Source organism: Poecilia formosa, unplaced genomic scaffold (assembly GCF_000485575.1).
Source record: "Poecilia formosa unplaced genomic scaffold, Poecilia_formosa-5.1.2 Scaffold9, whole genome shotgun sequence".
Taxonomy (NCBI): Eukaryota; Metazoa; Chordata; class Actinopteri; order Cyprinodontiformes; family Poeciliidae; genus Poecilia; species Poecilia formosa.
Window position 1 is genome coordinate 544511 of NW_006799948.1, and position 14963 is coordinate 559473.

The window sequence follows — 14963 nt, forward strand, 5'->3', positions numbered from 1 at the left end:
CATCAAAATGACTCCTCTTTTCTTTTCTTTTTCTTTTTTTAACATTATAAGTTATTTATTTTCTCTTACCAAAGACTGCCCATAATCTTGGCAGGGCTTGGATCAATTGGAGCGTCTTTAGAAGGAATCGATGAAAACTGTGTCCAGACACACACGGCCCAGCTCAACCAGACATGAATTGATCATCAAAATATCAACATCATCATTTCGTAATGGAGCATGTTGGCGACGACGAGAGGGAATAGCCAGACTGAGCAGCATCAACAGGCTGTAAATAAATGAGCATGTGATTTGGGGGGAAAACAATTTAAAAAATCTTGTATTAAACATTCAGTCATTCAGTGTTGTATCATTTTTGTCCGTGAGGTGTGAGCTGCTCCATATTATTCAAACAGCAGCACCTCCTCTTTTGTATGAAGGAAATAACTTTTTACACAATAAAAACACAAAATCCTACCAAATACTTTTTGTGTCAAAGGAATTATTGACCTAAAATAAGTTCCCATATCTTGATGAAAAGTAAATGTTTGTCTTATTTCAAAACTATACAAAGAATACTTGGTAAGACTTAGTATTTTTGCAGTGAACAGTGCAGATGGTCCTTCAGGAGAATAAATTTAGTTGTAATTTGTATAATGTAGCAAATATTCAGGTGTGCTTCCCCAGTACAGCATTTCTTGTCCTGAAATTTTCCTTTTCGATTGTGTAACCCAGATTATTATGGGTGAGGTCTGACCGGTGCAGACGTGGTGTTTAAAAATAAGAAAAATAAAAAGTTCCTTTGAATTCATTCTGAAGCTCTGTGTTTGTTTGAATTTGTTTAATGGTTTTGTTTCTGATCAGCGGTGAGCGTGTGTTTAATCAGATATTATCGCCCGTTACTCCCTGCCTGCCGGCTCAATGCCTCACTGTTCGGGGTGGACAGTCGTAGACAAACTCCACCCGAGCTCCTATAGCTGCTTATTCAACGCTGACCCTTACTGTGTTTGTGGAGGAGGAGAGGGATGAAGGAAGGTGGAGTCGCTGGAGCCTCCCTCCGCCGCTGCCAAGGCTTAAGTCAATGTGGAGACTGTTTTCGGGGATCTCAAGCCGGGGCCCTTTCCTGTGGACCCTCCTCCTCCTCCACCCCCACCCTCTCCTCAGCCTGGCTGGGCCTGGCGCTGGCACAGAGGTCCCTTTGTTGCACGCCCGAGAGCCCCAGCTTTCTGTCCGTCTTACTTTCCCCCCTACCCCACCTCCTCTTTTTTTTCCTCCTCTGTTCCCTCCCTTTTTTTTTTTCCTCTAAAAGTCTTCACAAATATGAGATAATAGGAAAAATGGAGCTGGCATCTTGTGGGTGACTCAAAGCAAAACGTCTGAGGGGGAAAAAAATAGAAAGCAAGAGAGAGAAGGCAAGAGGAGAGATATTGTTTGTGAGACGGACAGAGGTTGCGCCTCTCACCATGGATCCGAAACAGCCCGGATGGGGGTGGGGGCGCCGTGACACACATATGTACGCGGTTTCCCTCTCTCGGCAGGTGGACGGGGTTGTTTTGGCTCAGCCGCAGGGCAGCAGCTTGACTCTGTTTGAGCCAATGAGCCAAAATAATAGCACTGGAGTCCAGAGTTATTGTCAGCATTTTTTTTTTCTCCCCACTCTGCTTTTCCCAGAATCCTCCTCAGCCGAGTGGGATTCCAATCAGGACATCTCCCATCGATAATTTTGTGTGGAAAATACAAAAACAAAAAAAAAACGAGAGACTAAATGAAACGTGCTGTAAAGTCAAAGAAAGGGAGAAGGTGTTTCGACGCAAGCTAAGAGAAGTTGGGGAGGGGGAAAATATTTTGGGGAAACATTTGAGTGAGACACAGAGACATCAGGAGAGATGATATTTCCTTCATCATGAGACTAATAAGCAACTGGAACAAGATGACATGGAACATACACATGACTTTTTTTTAGACAGGACATAAATAGGAAGGTGGAGCTTTAATAAGTTAGCTTAAACATAAATGCGTTGGCATTACTGTTGTTCCGAGGTGAGTGGGTGTCCCATCTCCGCCCTCTGCTCAGAGCACCCCACCCCGCGAAATATGCAGCTCCCGCCCCAGCGTGGGCAACAAGCTCCGCACACTTACCTCACCGCCATCATACACCCATCCCATACACACACACACACACACACACACACACTCACACTAACAGGCGTCATGCCACTCGCCAGAAGATGAGGGAGTAGTTTGTGAGTTTCATGGAAAGAGTTGTGCCGTATTCATTTTATATTCAGGCTCTGACAAATGAGGTGGCTGCTTTATTTTTAATGTTGTTTATTTTTGTTTAAATTAAGTACAAAGAATCCAAGGTGAATAACTGTTTTTTTTTGTTGTTGTTGTTGTTTTTTGTTTTTTTAATCACTGGCATCAAGTGTACGGGAATCTGTATGAATGTCTGGAAAAAGGTTTTTCTCTCACCGTTTAGTAATCCATGACTTCCTGTTCCCCCTGTGGAACAAATATGACCTGGTGAAGAAGCTGTTTTAGCCACGCTTCAAAATAAGGAAGACAAGAAAACTTGCTTTTCGACTTTAGAAAGTATATTTTTTAAATAATAAAAACGTACAAATTACAAGACTTACCTAAACCTTAAACTGCCCATTTAAAAAGTTTACCTGGCCTGTGCAGCATACCAGAAAATGACCATCTCTGTCCTACCATCACAAATGTATATTTGGAGTTTTGCAATGTTGTAAGCCTTCTTCTCTTCCAATAATCCTAGTAACCTGTCTTTGTAAAGTGCTTTGTAATTGAAAATAATACATCCTGTGGTCGTCATTGGGTGTTCAGGCAGGGGAGTGAGGCCCAAATTGACATTTTAAAAACATTTCTTTACACATCTTTGCGAAGGATCATGACAAATATATCTGCAGCTGGATGTTTTTTTTAGCCTCAAATGTCTAACGCAGGCCAAAATAGATGAGCTGTTTTCATTCTGTTCACTGAAATGGAAGATAAAAGTATTGAATCTGTGAATGTGGCAGAGGTGAAAAGGAGGCTTTCTGGAAGTGATGTGTGCCAGACGCGATGGGTATTGTTGTCTCGGAGTCTGGAATCGTCTAAGAAAGCACATTTGGAGGTTGACAGCATTCTAATGCGCCAAAAACAGCAGCAATGAGAAGCTAATAGCTGGGAGTCAGAGTGACATTTTCTAAGGTGACAGTTCCAACCTATTCAGAAGTTTGTATGTTGGTGTTTTTTTAGTATGGTTTGGGCGACAGTGGAGGTTCACCGCATCATTCAGCGGCTCACTAAAAGATTCAGCTCCTCTTTTCTTTTCTACAGCCTCCCTCTCCAGCTCCCCCCTGCCCACTTCCTCCCTTTTCACCGTCCGCCACACAATGAAAGAGCCTCTTGGCTTTTATTAATAGTTAAAGTGGCCCCGGCCTGTCACCGGGGACAATGGCTGCAGCCCTGTTAATAAATAAAAATAATAACTAGGAGATGGAGACGGAGAGCGAGGGAGACGGAGAGAGAACGAGCAACACTGCCATTTGTTGTTCCCTCTCACTTGTCAAAGCTCTTTGGCTTAAAAGCCTCTGTCATTGTTGAGGGAAAGAGGGATGGTGGAGGGTGGGGCGGGAGGGGGAGACGGGACGGAGAGAAAGAAGGAGTGCAGGGACTAATAGCACCTGTTGGGGTGATGCTAAGACAGCTGACATGGGGAGAGCTGCAGGAGTCTGCTTCTTCTACACGCGTGTTCTCTCACTGCTCCCTGTTTTAGACGAACATTCTCCTCCTGCTTCATACCTTCATCGCTCAGCCAAACAACACCCCCCTCTTACCCACCCACCCCGAGGGAGACGGGAAGCACCGGGGGAGGGAGGGGTGGCGGGGTGCGTCAGGGACTGAATCTCTGTCAACGCAGCAAACACAAGGACAGGCCAGGACAAGGACGAAGGCGAGATGAACAGGAAAAGTCAGAGGTGGCCTGGTTTGAACTTCAGTATTGATCTTTGACCGTGTGTATGTGTGTGTGTGCGTATATGTGTGTGTGTGTGTGTCTGGGAGCGTGCGACCAGGGTAATCAGCAGGGCGTGAATGCACTTGTCTCAAAGCCAAAAGAAAGGGACAACACTGAACCCTCATGGGAAGCTGGAGGCACATAACAGTGGAGGTACGTGTGTGTGTGTATGTGTGTGTGTGTGTGTGTGTGCGCGCGTGTTTCTCTGCCAAGCCCAAACATCTTTAGTCCCTTACGTGTTGATTTGTGTGTGTGTGTGTGATTGAAGGAATTACTGAATCCTGAAAATCTTCCATTTTCTGCCATCCTCGTCTCTTGACGATACCTCCGCGGCTTAAAGGGAACCATTAGGAAATCAGTTTTTGATTGGTAGTGAAATAAATAATGTTTAGCACGATGGATGGATGTGAAGAACAGCTGTTCAGCTCAACGTGGATATAAACCTGGATTTTTTTTTTGTTTTGGTTATAACATCTACGCCTGTACAAGGGTGATTCTTACTCGAATAGTGTCTTGGTCGAGTCCTTCCTTCTGAGCCCCCTCCGACTTCCCTCAGCTTTTTTTTTGTATGTGTTTGTGTCTTTAAAAATATGAAAAAAAAAAAAAAAAGGTTTATAAAAATCAAACTGTAATTTAAAGCAGTGCTTTTTAAGTGCTTTCATGGTCCAACTCGATTTTCTAGTTTCTTTAAAAAACATGGGAGCAACCCGGTTCATCACATCAAAAAACAGCCGACAGATGTTTCTACTGACGGCGAATCGTATCGGCCGCATGAAAATGTGCCGTTAAAAACCACGCACTTAAACTTTAAGTGTGGTGGTGACTTATGAGTTTATTGGTGTTTGCTTATGATGTGTGCAGCTGAATCCATCACTGAGTCACAAAAACAGTGACAATTTGTCTACTGTAAGTTTAAGACGGGTTAACATGAGCAACAGCTGTAAGCTGAAGTAAACCATCAGATATTGGTTTAGGAATTGCCATTAGATGATGAATACTTGTGTGTCAGCATGTAAACAGGGTGTTTCTGTTTTAGCTGCTGGGTGTGGCGCTGTTAGTTAGAAATTGTGTCATTTAAATACGTAGAAGAAACTTGCAGGGTGTTGAAGTGTGCGCAAAAGTTCAAAACAGTTTGTTTCTCTGTAAATGATTAGGAAGACTTCACACTAAAATGTAATTTCCACCACTGTGTGTAACTTTCTGATTTGTGCGTGTGTGTGTGTGTGTGTGTTTCTCTGTAAATGATTAGGAAGACTTCACACTAAAATGTAATTTCCACCACTGTGTGTAACTTTCTGATTTGTGCGTGTGTGTGTGTGTGTGTGTGTGTGCGTGTGTGTGTGTGTGTGTGTGTGGTCTGTATGCACACACTCAGGACTGAGTCTCTCCATGCACATGCTCTCCTGTGTGACATTTCCACTCCTCCCGCTGTGTGCGTGTGTGTGTGTGTGTGTGTACATCTGTGCAGAATTGTGACCACAGTTAGAATCATAATTAGGGATTCTGCGTGTGTGCCCGTGCAGAGCTTTGTGTGTGTGTGTGTGAGAGAGAGAGAGACTGTGTGAAGTGTGTGTTGAAAACAAAGCGCTAGCTGATAATGTGTCCATTGTGGCGGGTGCATTAAGGCCCTCTTTGTCTCAGGGCCCACAGGGCTAATGATTCTCTACCAGCAGGTGAGAGGGGAGAAAAAGCCTCTCTCTGTCTGTCTCTCTGTCCTCCACTCGTCTCTCTCTTCCTCTCTCGCTCGTTTCCCTTTCGCTCGCTTGTTTTTGTTTTTCAGATTTGCTCTCTTTTCGATTATCAGCTTCTCTCCTTCCGCCTCTCTCTTTCTCTCCCTCTCCCTCTCTTTCCTGCTGATGCGGCCATTAGGCTGAGCCGCCGCTGCCTTTATTACAGCAAATGGACTTTAAATGAGCTTTATTGTCATGTTGGCCAGCCAACTGAATCCCTCTCTCTCTCCCTCTCCTCTGCAAACCCTCACCCCCCGACCTCCCTCCCTTCCTCCCCTAAACAGAGGCCCCCAGCATTGAGAGGCTGTTGTCAAAGGACTGGAAGGATAAACTTTTGGCCATGGGCTCAGGGCACATCGGAGAAATTAAAGGTACGGCAAAAGGAAATAACGACGGCATAAAGCAACGCTTATGTAACGGTAACGACCACTGAATCCATACAAAGTCCAGTTTTGGACTTTGTGTTGCGTTATCAGAAAAATAGATTATTTTTTTTTTAAATCCAGGATGAGCTCAGCTTTGTTTTATACAAATTAACTACAATGATTGGAATGAGTAAAAAGTTAAAACAGTTAGCAAGCACCCTGTTTACAGCATACACTTTCATGCTTCCAAAAATCACCCTTTTGTAACATTATAATTATCACAATCATTAATAATAGTAGTAGTAGCAGTAAAAGTGACATTTTTTTATTTTACTTAGTCACATGTTGACTCTCACCTACACACAGGCTGTCGTCTAAACTATATTTTTTCTCCTATAAGTGAGATCTCTGTGAGACTACATGTATGAATAAAATACGATTAATTAAAGAGACACTATTCTGTAAAATTGACTTTTTTGAGCGTTGCGTCATGATATAATGTTACTTCATCATCAAAAACATACCTGGAGTGTTGCCTTGAGGCTTTTATGCCTGTTTGAGAAATCAACCGCCATGGGAGAGGACAAAGCTCCATCTCACAGAGCAGCCCTCCCCCTTGATACCCCCACTCTGCTCCTTCAGACTAGCCAGCAGCAATTAGCAAGCACCTGGTGGAACTGCGTGTCTGCTGAGCTCAATATAGGAGCTACTTCTCAATGAAACTCTTCTAAAAACATTGTTAAAGCATTTATTAAGGAGCGATTAAGGACCTTTCTGAAACTCTTTATAATGGAGTTTCTTTTAAAAATTTCTTTTAAGTCATATTTGATGTAGCATTTTTAAAACGGAGGTTAACGTAGCTACTTTATTATGCTACAAAATGGGTCTTTAATAAAAATTCACATGAAAACAACAGAATATACTTCATGAATTTACTAGATGGGCTTTCATCGTTTTAAGACAGTGATGGTAACCTCAGTGAGATTTGTGCAAAAAGCATTTTACCTCTAATAGGTAAAATAAAGACTCCAGTGCATATTGGATGAGCAAATGTATAACTGCTTAGTTTCTCTCTGCTGAGCTGAACTCATGACATATTTAACAGCTTTAAGATCATTTTCAGTGTTTTACAAGCAATTCTTAAATTTTACAAGTGCCTTTTATTTCAGGCATAAATATCAAGCTGCAGCCCAAACACATGATAAACCCAGCTATTAGGAAATCAGCTTATATCCCCAAGGCTTTTATTTTGAAGTTTGTAAGACGCTGTATCTGCTCATCTGTCATTTTAGCATTCTTGACAAAGTCTTTTTCTTCTGAGGGCGATTTGTTTGTTTTGTGATCCGTCGCTGTGGCTGAGAAAGATTACGTTGTGACAAAACTACAAATCCCACGATGCATGAAGCAGTAACTCCTGTTGGAAAATTTCATCCCCAGACATTTAATTTTTTTCCCCCACAAAAATGTTGGTTTATTGTGCGCTGGAAAGCCATTTAAAGTCAAATTCAGTTACTGCGCAATGTGAAAGTATGTTTATGGTGGCTCTGCTTGGAAACGCCGGTGACGGTAAAATCTGCGGTTGATGAGCTTAGCATATGTTGAGGGTGTCAAAGTTGGACAAATGGAGCCGAGAAAGTTCTATTTAACTTGCTTAAACTGTCATGTAGATGTAAGTTATTAAGTTAATTAACTTCTGAAATGCTGCGTTCTGAGTAGTGTTGAAACTGGATGTGACGTTATTGATAATTTCAGCGTAGGGGAGTAATGGTAACCGTGGGAAACCCATTAGATTTGTTTCTCTTGGTAACCATTCAAACATCCCTACCATCTTGTGGATTCTGTTTCTAAGCCGGACCAGCTGGTGCATTTTCAAAAAGAATAACCGTCACGTTCTGTTTATTGGCTCATCAATCTATTTCTTTCAGAGTGAGGGAGCCATTTGGGTTGAAGTTTCAAGAAAAAAAAAAGTAAAGTAAAACCTTCCGCTTCCTTGGCTATATGTCACAAAGTTAACTACGTCCTTGTGGGTCCATCTTTTTTTTCCTGAAGCTCACCTCTACTTAACATCCAAGACGGACGGATGCAGGAATCAGAGACCGAAATGAGAAAAAGATGAGAGAACGGTAGAGGAGAGCAGCTATTATTCCCTGTAACTTCGGGGCAAAGCCGTCGTTCTCCTCCAGTAATTGAACTTCATTAGGAAGCAAAGCAATATGTAATCAAAGAGGCTCACTGAGGGGCCTGGCCATCTAGAGGGGGGGCTCCATTGATCAAACCCCCTCTTCCAGCGCCCTGTCGCGCTGACATTTCAGCAGAGGGACTTCCCGCTTGGCGCGCCGCACACCAGCAGCTGGGGAGCAATATATGCATGCCTCTGTTTAAGTTCGTATCTGCTAAAACCACGACGAGTGTGTCTTTGTACTTACGTAATGTTGTGTGTGTGCGTGGAAAAGTTAAGATGTTTGCGCTGCTCTCTCACATCTGCATTTTTTTTTTCTCCCCCAAATCAAATTCCACTGAAGAACTTTCTGCCGGGAACAAAGTGCTTCTGAGCCGCCGCTGACTCCTGCGCCATAGGCGTTGGTAAAAGGCCCCATGCGGTTCACATCGCGAACTATATGCACTCACCGTTACATGGAGGTGGAGAGACAGAATAAATGTTCACATAGAGGAGGATCATTAACATCAAGCGCATCTCAGTAGATGGTGGAAAGAAAGACTTTGATTCACCTCGCCTTCCTTCACACTATTAGACGTTTTACATGTGCACATGGAATGTCAGCCTGATGACAAGAAGCTGAGCGCACCCTGGTGTTCAGGTTGGCCAGGTTAAAAACAGACTCATTAAATTCAAAACTCACGGAAAATATGAACACTGCTGGTGACAGAACTTATGTCCTGTAAATTGAAACAAACGTGACATTACTTCAAAATCTAACTAATAAAATACATTCAACTTAAAGATTAGTAGATTGCTGTTGCTGAATAATATACATATTGTTAAATTAATGAATTTAATGGTAAAGAAATCCATTATTCCCATTTTGATAAAAAAAGAAAAATCTCATTTCCAATAAAAGCAGTCTTATTTGTATATTATTATGTAAATGCCTGCACTATTAAATGTTTAAAAATAGTTTTGAATGCAGGACCTTTAATATAATAACCAGCCAACAATGACTTATCATTATGATGCTCAAAATGACTCCAAAACTATGAAGTTAAAGGATATATCCACTGATTGGTTGCTACAAACATTAAATTCTGTCAGCGAATTAATGACCTGACCACAATAAATACTTACAATATTGTCTATAAATAACTTAAGTTTTTGGTGACTAAACTCTTTGAATAAAGTTGCACCAATCAACCAGTTAGCGACTGGAATCAACCAGTTTTTCCTTGATTTCATTATAAATATATCACAACCAATAACTCACAACATTTTTGGTGTATAAATCCAGATCATGCACTTGGATGCACTTTTGAGTTCAATTAAAACCAGGTAAATGTTGAGGGACATGGACTTGAATGCATAAGCATAAATGTTGTCCTTTCCTGTTGGGAATTAAATTGGAAACGGTAAAAACCGGAATTGCGGCACTGAAGAAATTTGGGAACCGGATAAGCCTCCACTCCTCCTCTCCATCCCGTCCTCCATGTCTTTCCTCCTTCGCTTTCCTACCCGAGGCTCCTCCATCCATTGGCTGCTTCTCTTCGTTCTCATTCCCTCCCGTCTCACCCGCGAGGAGTTATCAGCGCAGCCGGGGTCATTAATTAGCGGTAGGAGCGCGGTGACAAGTATTACATTGTTGGAAATTGGTTAATTACCCTGTACGTGAGCAAGGCTGTGAGTTTGTGTGTGTGTGTGTGTGTGTGTGTGTGTGTGTGTGCGCACGGGAGTGAGAAAGGAGAAAGTTGGTCTTGGTTCTGATAATCACAGGATGGAGTAATCTGCCTAAGGAAGAATGTGTGTTAACCCGTGGAGGAAAGCAGTTATTGATCCGCCTGGCTGCCTGCCTCAGAGCAGCGGAGGAAACAAGGCGATGCAGGCTGATTTATGAGGTCAGCAGAGGAGGAGCTAAAAGCAAGAGATCTGGTCTCGCTTCTTAGTTTGTCCTGAAAATATTCTTTTTTACTGATAAATGATACTCAAAAGAGGGTCAGAGTGTGAAAAGGTCAGATTTTTTTTCCCCCCACCAGAATCATTAGCTGCGTTTCTATTGCAAACATGAGCAAAAATTTGTCAACGTTCAGCTAATATCGAAATAATTAAGGTATTTCCAGGGTGCTGTGGTGGCACAGGGGTTAAGCTCAACCCACATAAGGAGGCCTTAGTCTTTGACGCGGCCGTCACAGGTTCAATTCCCGGACTGCTGACCTTTCCAGCATGTCTTCCCTCTCTTCTTCCTTCTCTATCTTAGCACTTTCAAATAAAGGCCACTAGAGCCAAAAGAAAAACCTTTAAAGAAAACATTAAGGCATTTCCTTTAATTAAACTCAAAAGTGAATAAGTTTGTTCACGCGATTAGTCATTAAAAAACATACTCTCACACTCCTACCACTTCCTGTCGTCTTCTTCGTCTTTTCCACCAGTAGTGACATCCGCTTGATTATCATCTGACTCGTGTTACGGAAAAAAAGTGTTTCCATCGCAGCGAAACACGCTAATTCCAATACGGCAGAGAAACCACCTCGTCCTAGCGCAAAAAAAACGATTCAGCGAAAAAGATGAGTTGGTGTGTTTCCGTAAAGCAAATTTACTTTCATAATTCCAATTTGCAAATTTTTAAGGTAAATAAAAACATCTGCAGCCGAACATCCACTTCCTTCTGGCGCAAAAAACACGTTTAATTAAAACGCTAGCTTCTGTTAATCAAATTCCAATTTGCGCAGTTTTAAGCTCAATGGAAACACAGCTAATAAAGCCTTTGGTTTTTACTACATTTCAGAGTGTGTGTGTGTGTGTGTCTCACGTCTGTGTTGGAAGGTTGGTTAACCCCTACAAAAAAGCCTCCTTTGATCCATCGTTTCACCTTTGCGACCCCCCCCCCTCTTCTTTCTGCCCTTTTCCTCCACACCCCTTCACCCCGCGTTTGAACAGCCTAACGTTTTTAACACAAGGCCCTTTCTTGTCTCGGTCAGCTTTAGCTCCACACACACACGCGAGCAAGCACACCCCCCATCAACCACACATGCACACACTCTCCTGCTCTGGCTCTACAAAGGTGGGTCTGTGAGTTAGGACAGCGGCGTGTTTATTTTTCCAGTGGCCAGCGCTCTCGACAGTTGCCTTTATTGTTCATTGTTGGCGGATGGATGGAGCGCGGCACGGGGGGAGGAAGAGGAGGCGCGGGGTTTGCCAGTGGGCAGCGGAGGAGGACGTGGCGGACAAATGGACGTCTTCCACCTTCTCTAGCGGTCAAAGGGCGGATCAGCCATCCCTTACTCCTTTTATTTTTTATCGCCTTGTCTTTTTCTTTCTTCTACCGTCTTTCTGCTCCCTTTCTTTTCCTCATCTGGTTTGACTGGCGCAGGAATGCGGTCCTGTTAAAGGTAGCAGCCGAGGAACAATGAGGGATTGTGCTCTTCCACACACACACACACACACCCACACGCACACACACGCTAAAACAAAGGCATGTAGGCAAACATGAGTACATATGACCAGACAAGAACTCACACACTCGTGCTGATTGGGCCTCAGTGTGCCTCCCTATAACTACATCCTGTTGAATGATTTAGGCCTTGTGTGGAGGCCTGTGCGTGTGTGTGTGTGTGTGTGTGTGTGTGTAATGGAGCTGGTATGTCAGGATCTAAGGAGTCAAAGGTCAGGCCATGCTAAATGTGAGAAGGAGGTTGGCTGACTGCAGAGTAAACACAGACCAGACACACTCTCTTTTGCTCAGTTCTCCCTCTCCTCTCTCTCTCTCTCTCTCTCCTAAGCTTAATCACACAGAAATACAGCTTGATAGCTGCGGCTCAGTCTCCAAATGTCCCCGTAATTCTGCGGAAAACCAAATACGTTTGGGTTTGGCTTCCAGTTTTTTAGTGAGAAATGTAAATTCCCCAAACCTGGCTGCGGATCGGTTTTTGTTTGTGAAACGTATGAGTCTGGCTCTGATTTTTACATTTGCTTTTTTATTTTTTGCTTCTTTTTTCTCCTGCTCCTGCTCCCCACCACATTTTGCCTGTTTACAAATATTTCCTCCGCCAGATTTATTTTTCCTTCTTTCAATAAGGCAGTAAAGCTGATGATGATGATGGATGGGACTTGATTAATTGATGCCGGCCTTTTGCCTCCCAGGGAAACTGGTTAACATCTGGTTGTGCGACTCTGGAGCAGACTGATGCTCGTTATCAAAGCACATCTTCCACTGCCACAATCCCCCCTGCTGTTAAGACCCCAAACCAGCCATATATAAATCTAACCAACAAGCCATGGATGTCTTTACTGGGGTTTAATGTTTTTTTTTTTTTTTTTGGTGTTTTAAGTCTAGGAACTAGGATTTTCTAAAGGCATTCATACCTTTCAAACTTTTCCCACAAACGCCTGTGTATTTTCTGTGATAGACCAACACAGTATTGTATAATTGGCAAAGGGAAGGAAAACGATACGTGGCGTTTCAACATATTTGGGGCGCAGCATTGATTTGTGACCGGTCCCCAAACCCCAAATGAAAACCCATCATGAAGGGGAACATTCCTGATCACAGATGTTCATTTTTAAACAATTTTGAAAATCTTTCCATTCATAATTCTGCACTACGTTGTGCTGGTCTATGGCATCAGTAAGTTGGGTGGATGTTTGAGGTTACGTCGTGTCAGAATGCAAAAACGTTTACTGGGTTGCAAACAATCATTTTAGTAAACGACTGTTTTATCGATCATTCTTACGATTAATTTTATTAATTTATTTCATTCTATTGCCTAAGGTGCACTGACAGCATTCCTTTAGTGAATGTTGACCATTTGTAGCAAAGGATGCGTCTGCTTGACTCAACATCAGTACAGTGTAGGGCTGATCTAATGATTATTTTTTGGATTAACCAATAAATAATTGGATAAAAAAAAGATGGTTAGTAGAATAAATTTTACCAGATTTGAAGCTAAAACTGAGACATGAAGAGATCTGGGTAGAACATATTTGCAGACAGTGAAGATTTCTTTATCTTGCATGTAAACTGTATATAATTTTTGTACTGTTTTGGCCTAATTACTGCTCTGATTGTGTTCTTCTTTCAGCAGGTAGCCATTTTTTTTCGAGTTTGTATTCTCCAGTTGGTGATTAACCGATCACTAAATTAGTTGATGATTATTTCAATTGACTCATCACGATTAATCCGATCAAACTTTTCAGTCCTGCAAGGTATTAATACTTTTTGAAATCACTGAACGAAGGACTTTCTAACCACACAAAGGCAAATTGTTGGTTTGATTTATATTCTCTGTTTGAGCAGGAGGGAAAAAAAGGTTTCATAGCGAAACCTTAGCTGAGTCTTGTACTCTTCTTCAAAGTGCTAACATTTCACCTTTGACCCGTCACCCATCTCTCCCCCCTCTAATTTTTTTTCCTTTTTTCTGCCCTTTAGGTACCCCAGACAGCCTGGCGGAGAAAGAGCGCCAGCTCATGGGCATGATTGGCCAGTTGAGCAGCCTGAGGGAGCAGCTTCTGGCGGCGCACGAAGAGCAGAAGAAGCTGGCCGCCTCACAAATGGAGAAGCAGAGGCAGCAGATGGAGCTGGCCAAGCAGCAGCAGGACCAGGTAGAGGAGCCTCATGTGAAGGGCCTCATTTGGAAAAGCTCTGCAGCTGAAAACTCCATCCTAATTAGTCGGTCGCTCTAATTCTGCTCAAACAGGAATCATAAAAGCGCCGAGTTTACCTTTAAACGGGGCGAATCTTGGCCAAAATTCACCTTCTTACTCTGTGCAAATTTGCTAAGCTTAAACAATAAAAAGCGGGCAAAACCACAACAGCGCGCAGATATTTGCGTTCAGTCAAATGCATTTATTTATGCAGACGCATAAATAAAATAAATAGACCTTGGAAGTACTGGAAACAGCGCATTTATTTAACATGTGTCCAAAGTTTTATTTTACTGTCTTGAACAAACTGTTCCCGTGCAGTCATGAAAACTCTGGGAAAGTCTGCAATTAGATTTTTTTTTTCATTACCCAAGTCAGCATAAGTGTAAAAAAAATTTAATTTAGTGTGAAAGACTTTGTAGGAACCAAGCAAAGAGATTTTTACTGCTGCACCGGGATATATAAACAATAGTGGCTTCATTAGAGAGTCTTCCACCAGCATAAGTTAATGACAAAAAAAATCATCTGACTTTATGTGCAAGTTCTTTTACACATACCCAATTCCATGTCGCGCAGAGCATTAGTGCAACCAGAGAAACACACAGGAATCAGCTGAGGGCATGTTGTATTGGAACGGATGTAGCAAAAGCACACACACACTTCTTCCTCCCTCGCTCTCTTTCTCACTCACACACACACACACACACACACGCACACGCACACACACACACATCCAGGTTTCCAGGCAAGAGTCTGCCAGGTATTTGCATAGTGAAGGGTTTCCCTTTTTGTTGTTGTTGTTGTTGTTGTGCTTTTTTTTTTTTCTTTGCTTCTGGAGAGCTTCAGTTTACAAAAAGCCACACAGAGAAACACAGCTGTAAGGACAAATCACCTGTGACAAACACAAAGCATTACAGAGCCCTGGGCTGCATCTCACAGCAGCACACAAAATGACTGTGACAGAACAAGAATGTATGTGGAAGCTGGACTCTTTAGCACGTCCCTGTCACTGTATGTCACACTGGATTTTTTTTTCCCCACCCCGTCCAGAAACTGAGCTTCTA

At 42.6% G+C, this 14963-nt stretch overlaps 1 protein-coding gene across 11 annotated transcripts in view; it reads left to right on the top strand.

Moving 5' to 3' along the window:
* sox5 (SRY-box transcription factor 5) overlaps nucleotides 1-14963 on the top strand; it is a 245942-nt gene that overhangs the window by 189371 nt on the left and 41608 nt on the right. For 9 of the 11 annotated variants that reach the window (XM_016663484.1, XM_007577582.2, XM_007577529.2 and 6 more), the window contains 2 exons: nucleotides 6012-6098; nucleotides 13685-13857. In XM_016663484.1, coding sequence (XP_016518970.1) covers nucleotides 6012-6098; nucleotides 13685-13857 — 260 coding nt within the window. Of the gene's footprint in view, nucleotides 1-3701; nucleotides 4151-6011; nucleotides 6099-13684; nucleotides 13858-14963 lie in introns of those variants that run through there. The other 2 variants (XM_016663505.1, XM_016663485.1) reach the window with 2 other exon arrangements.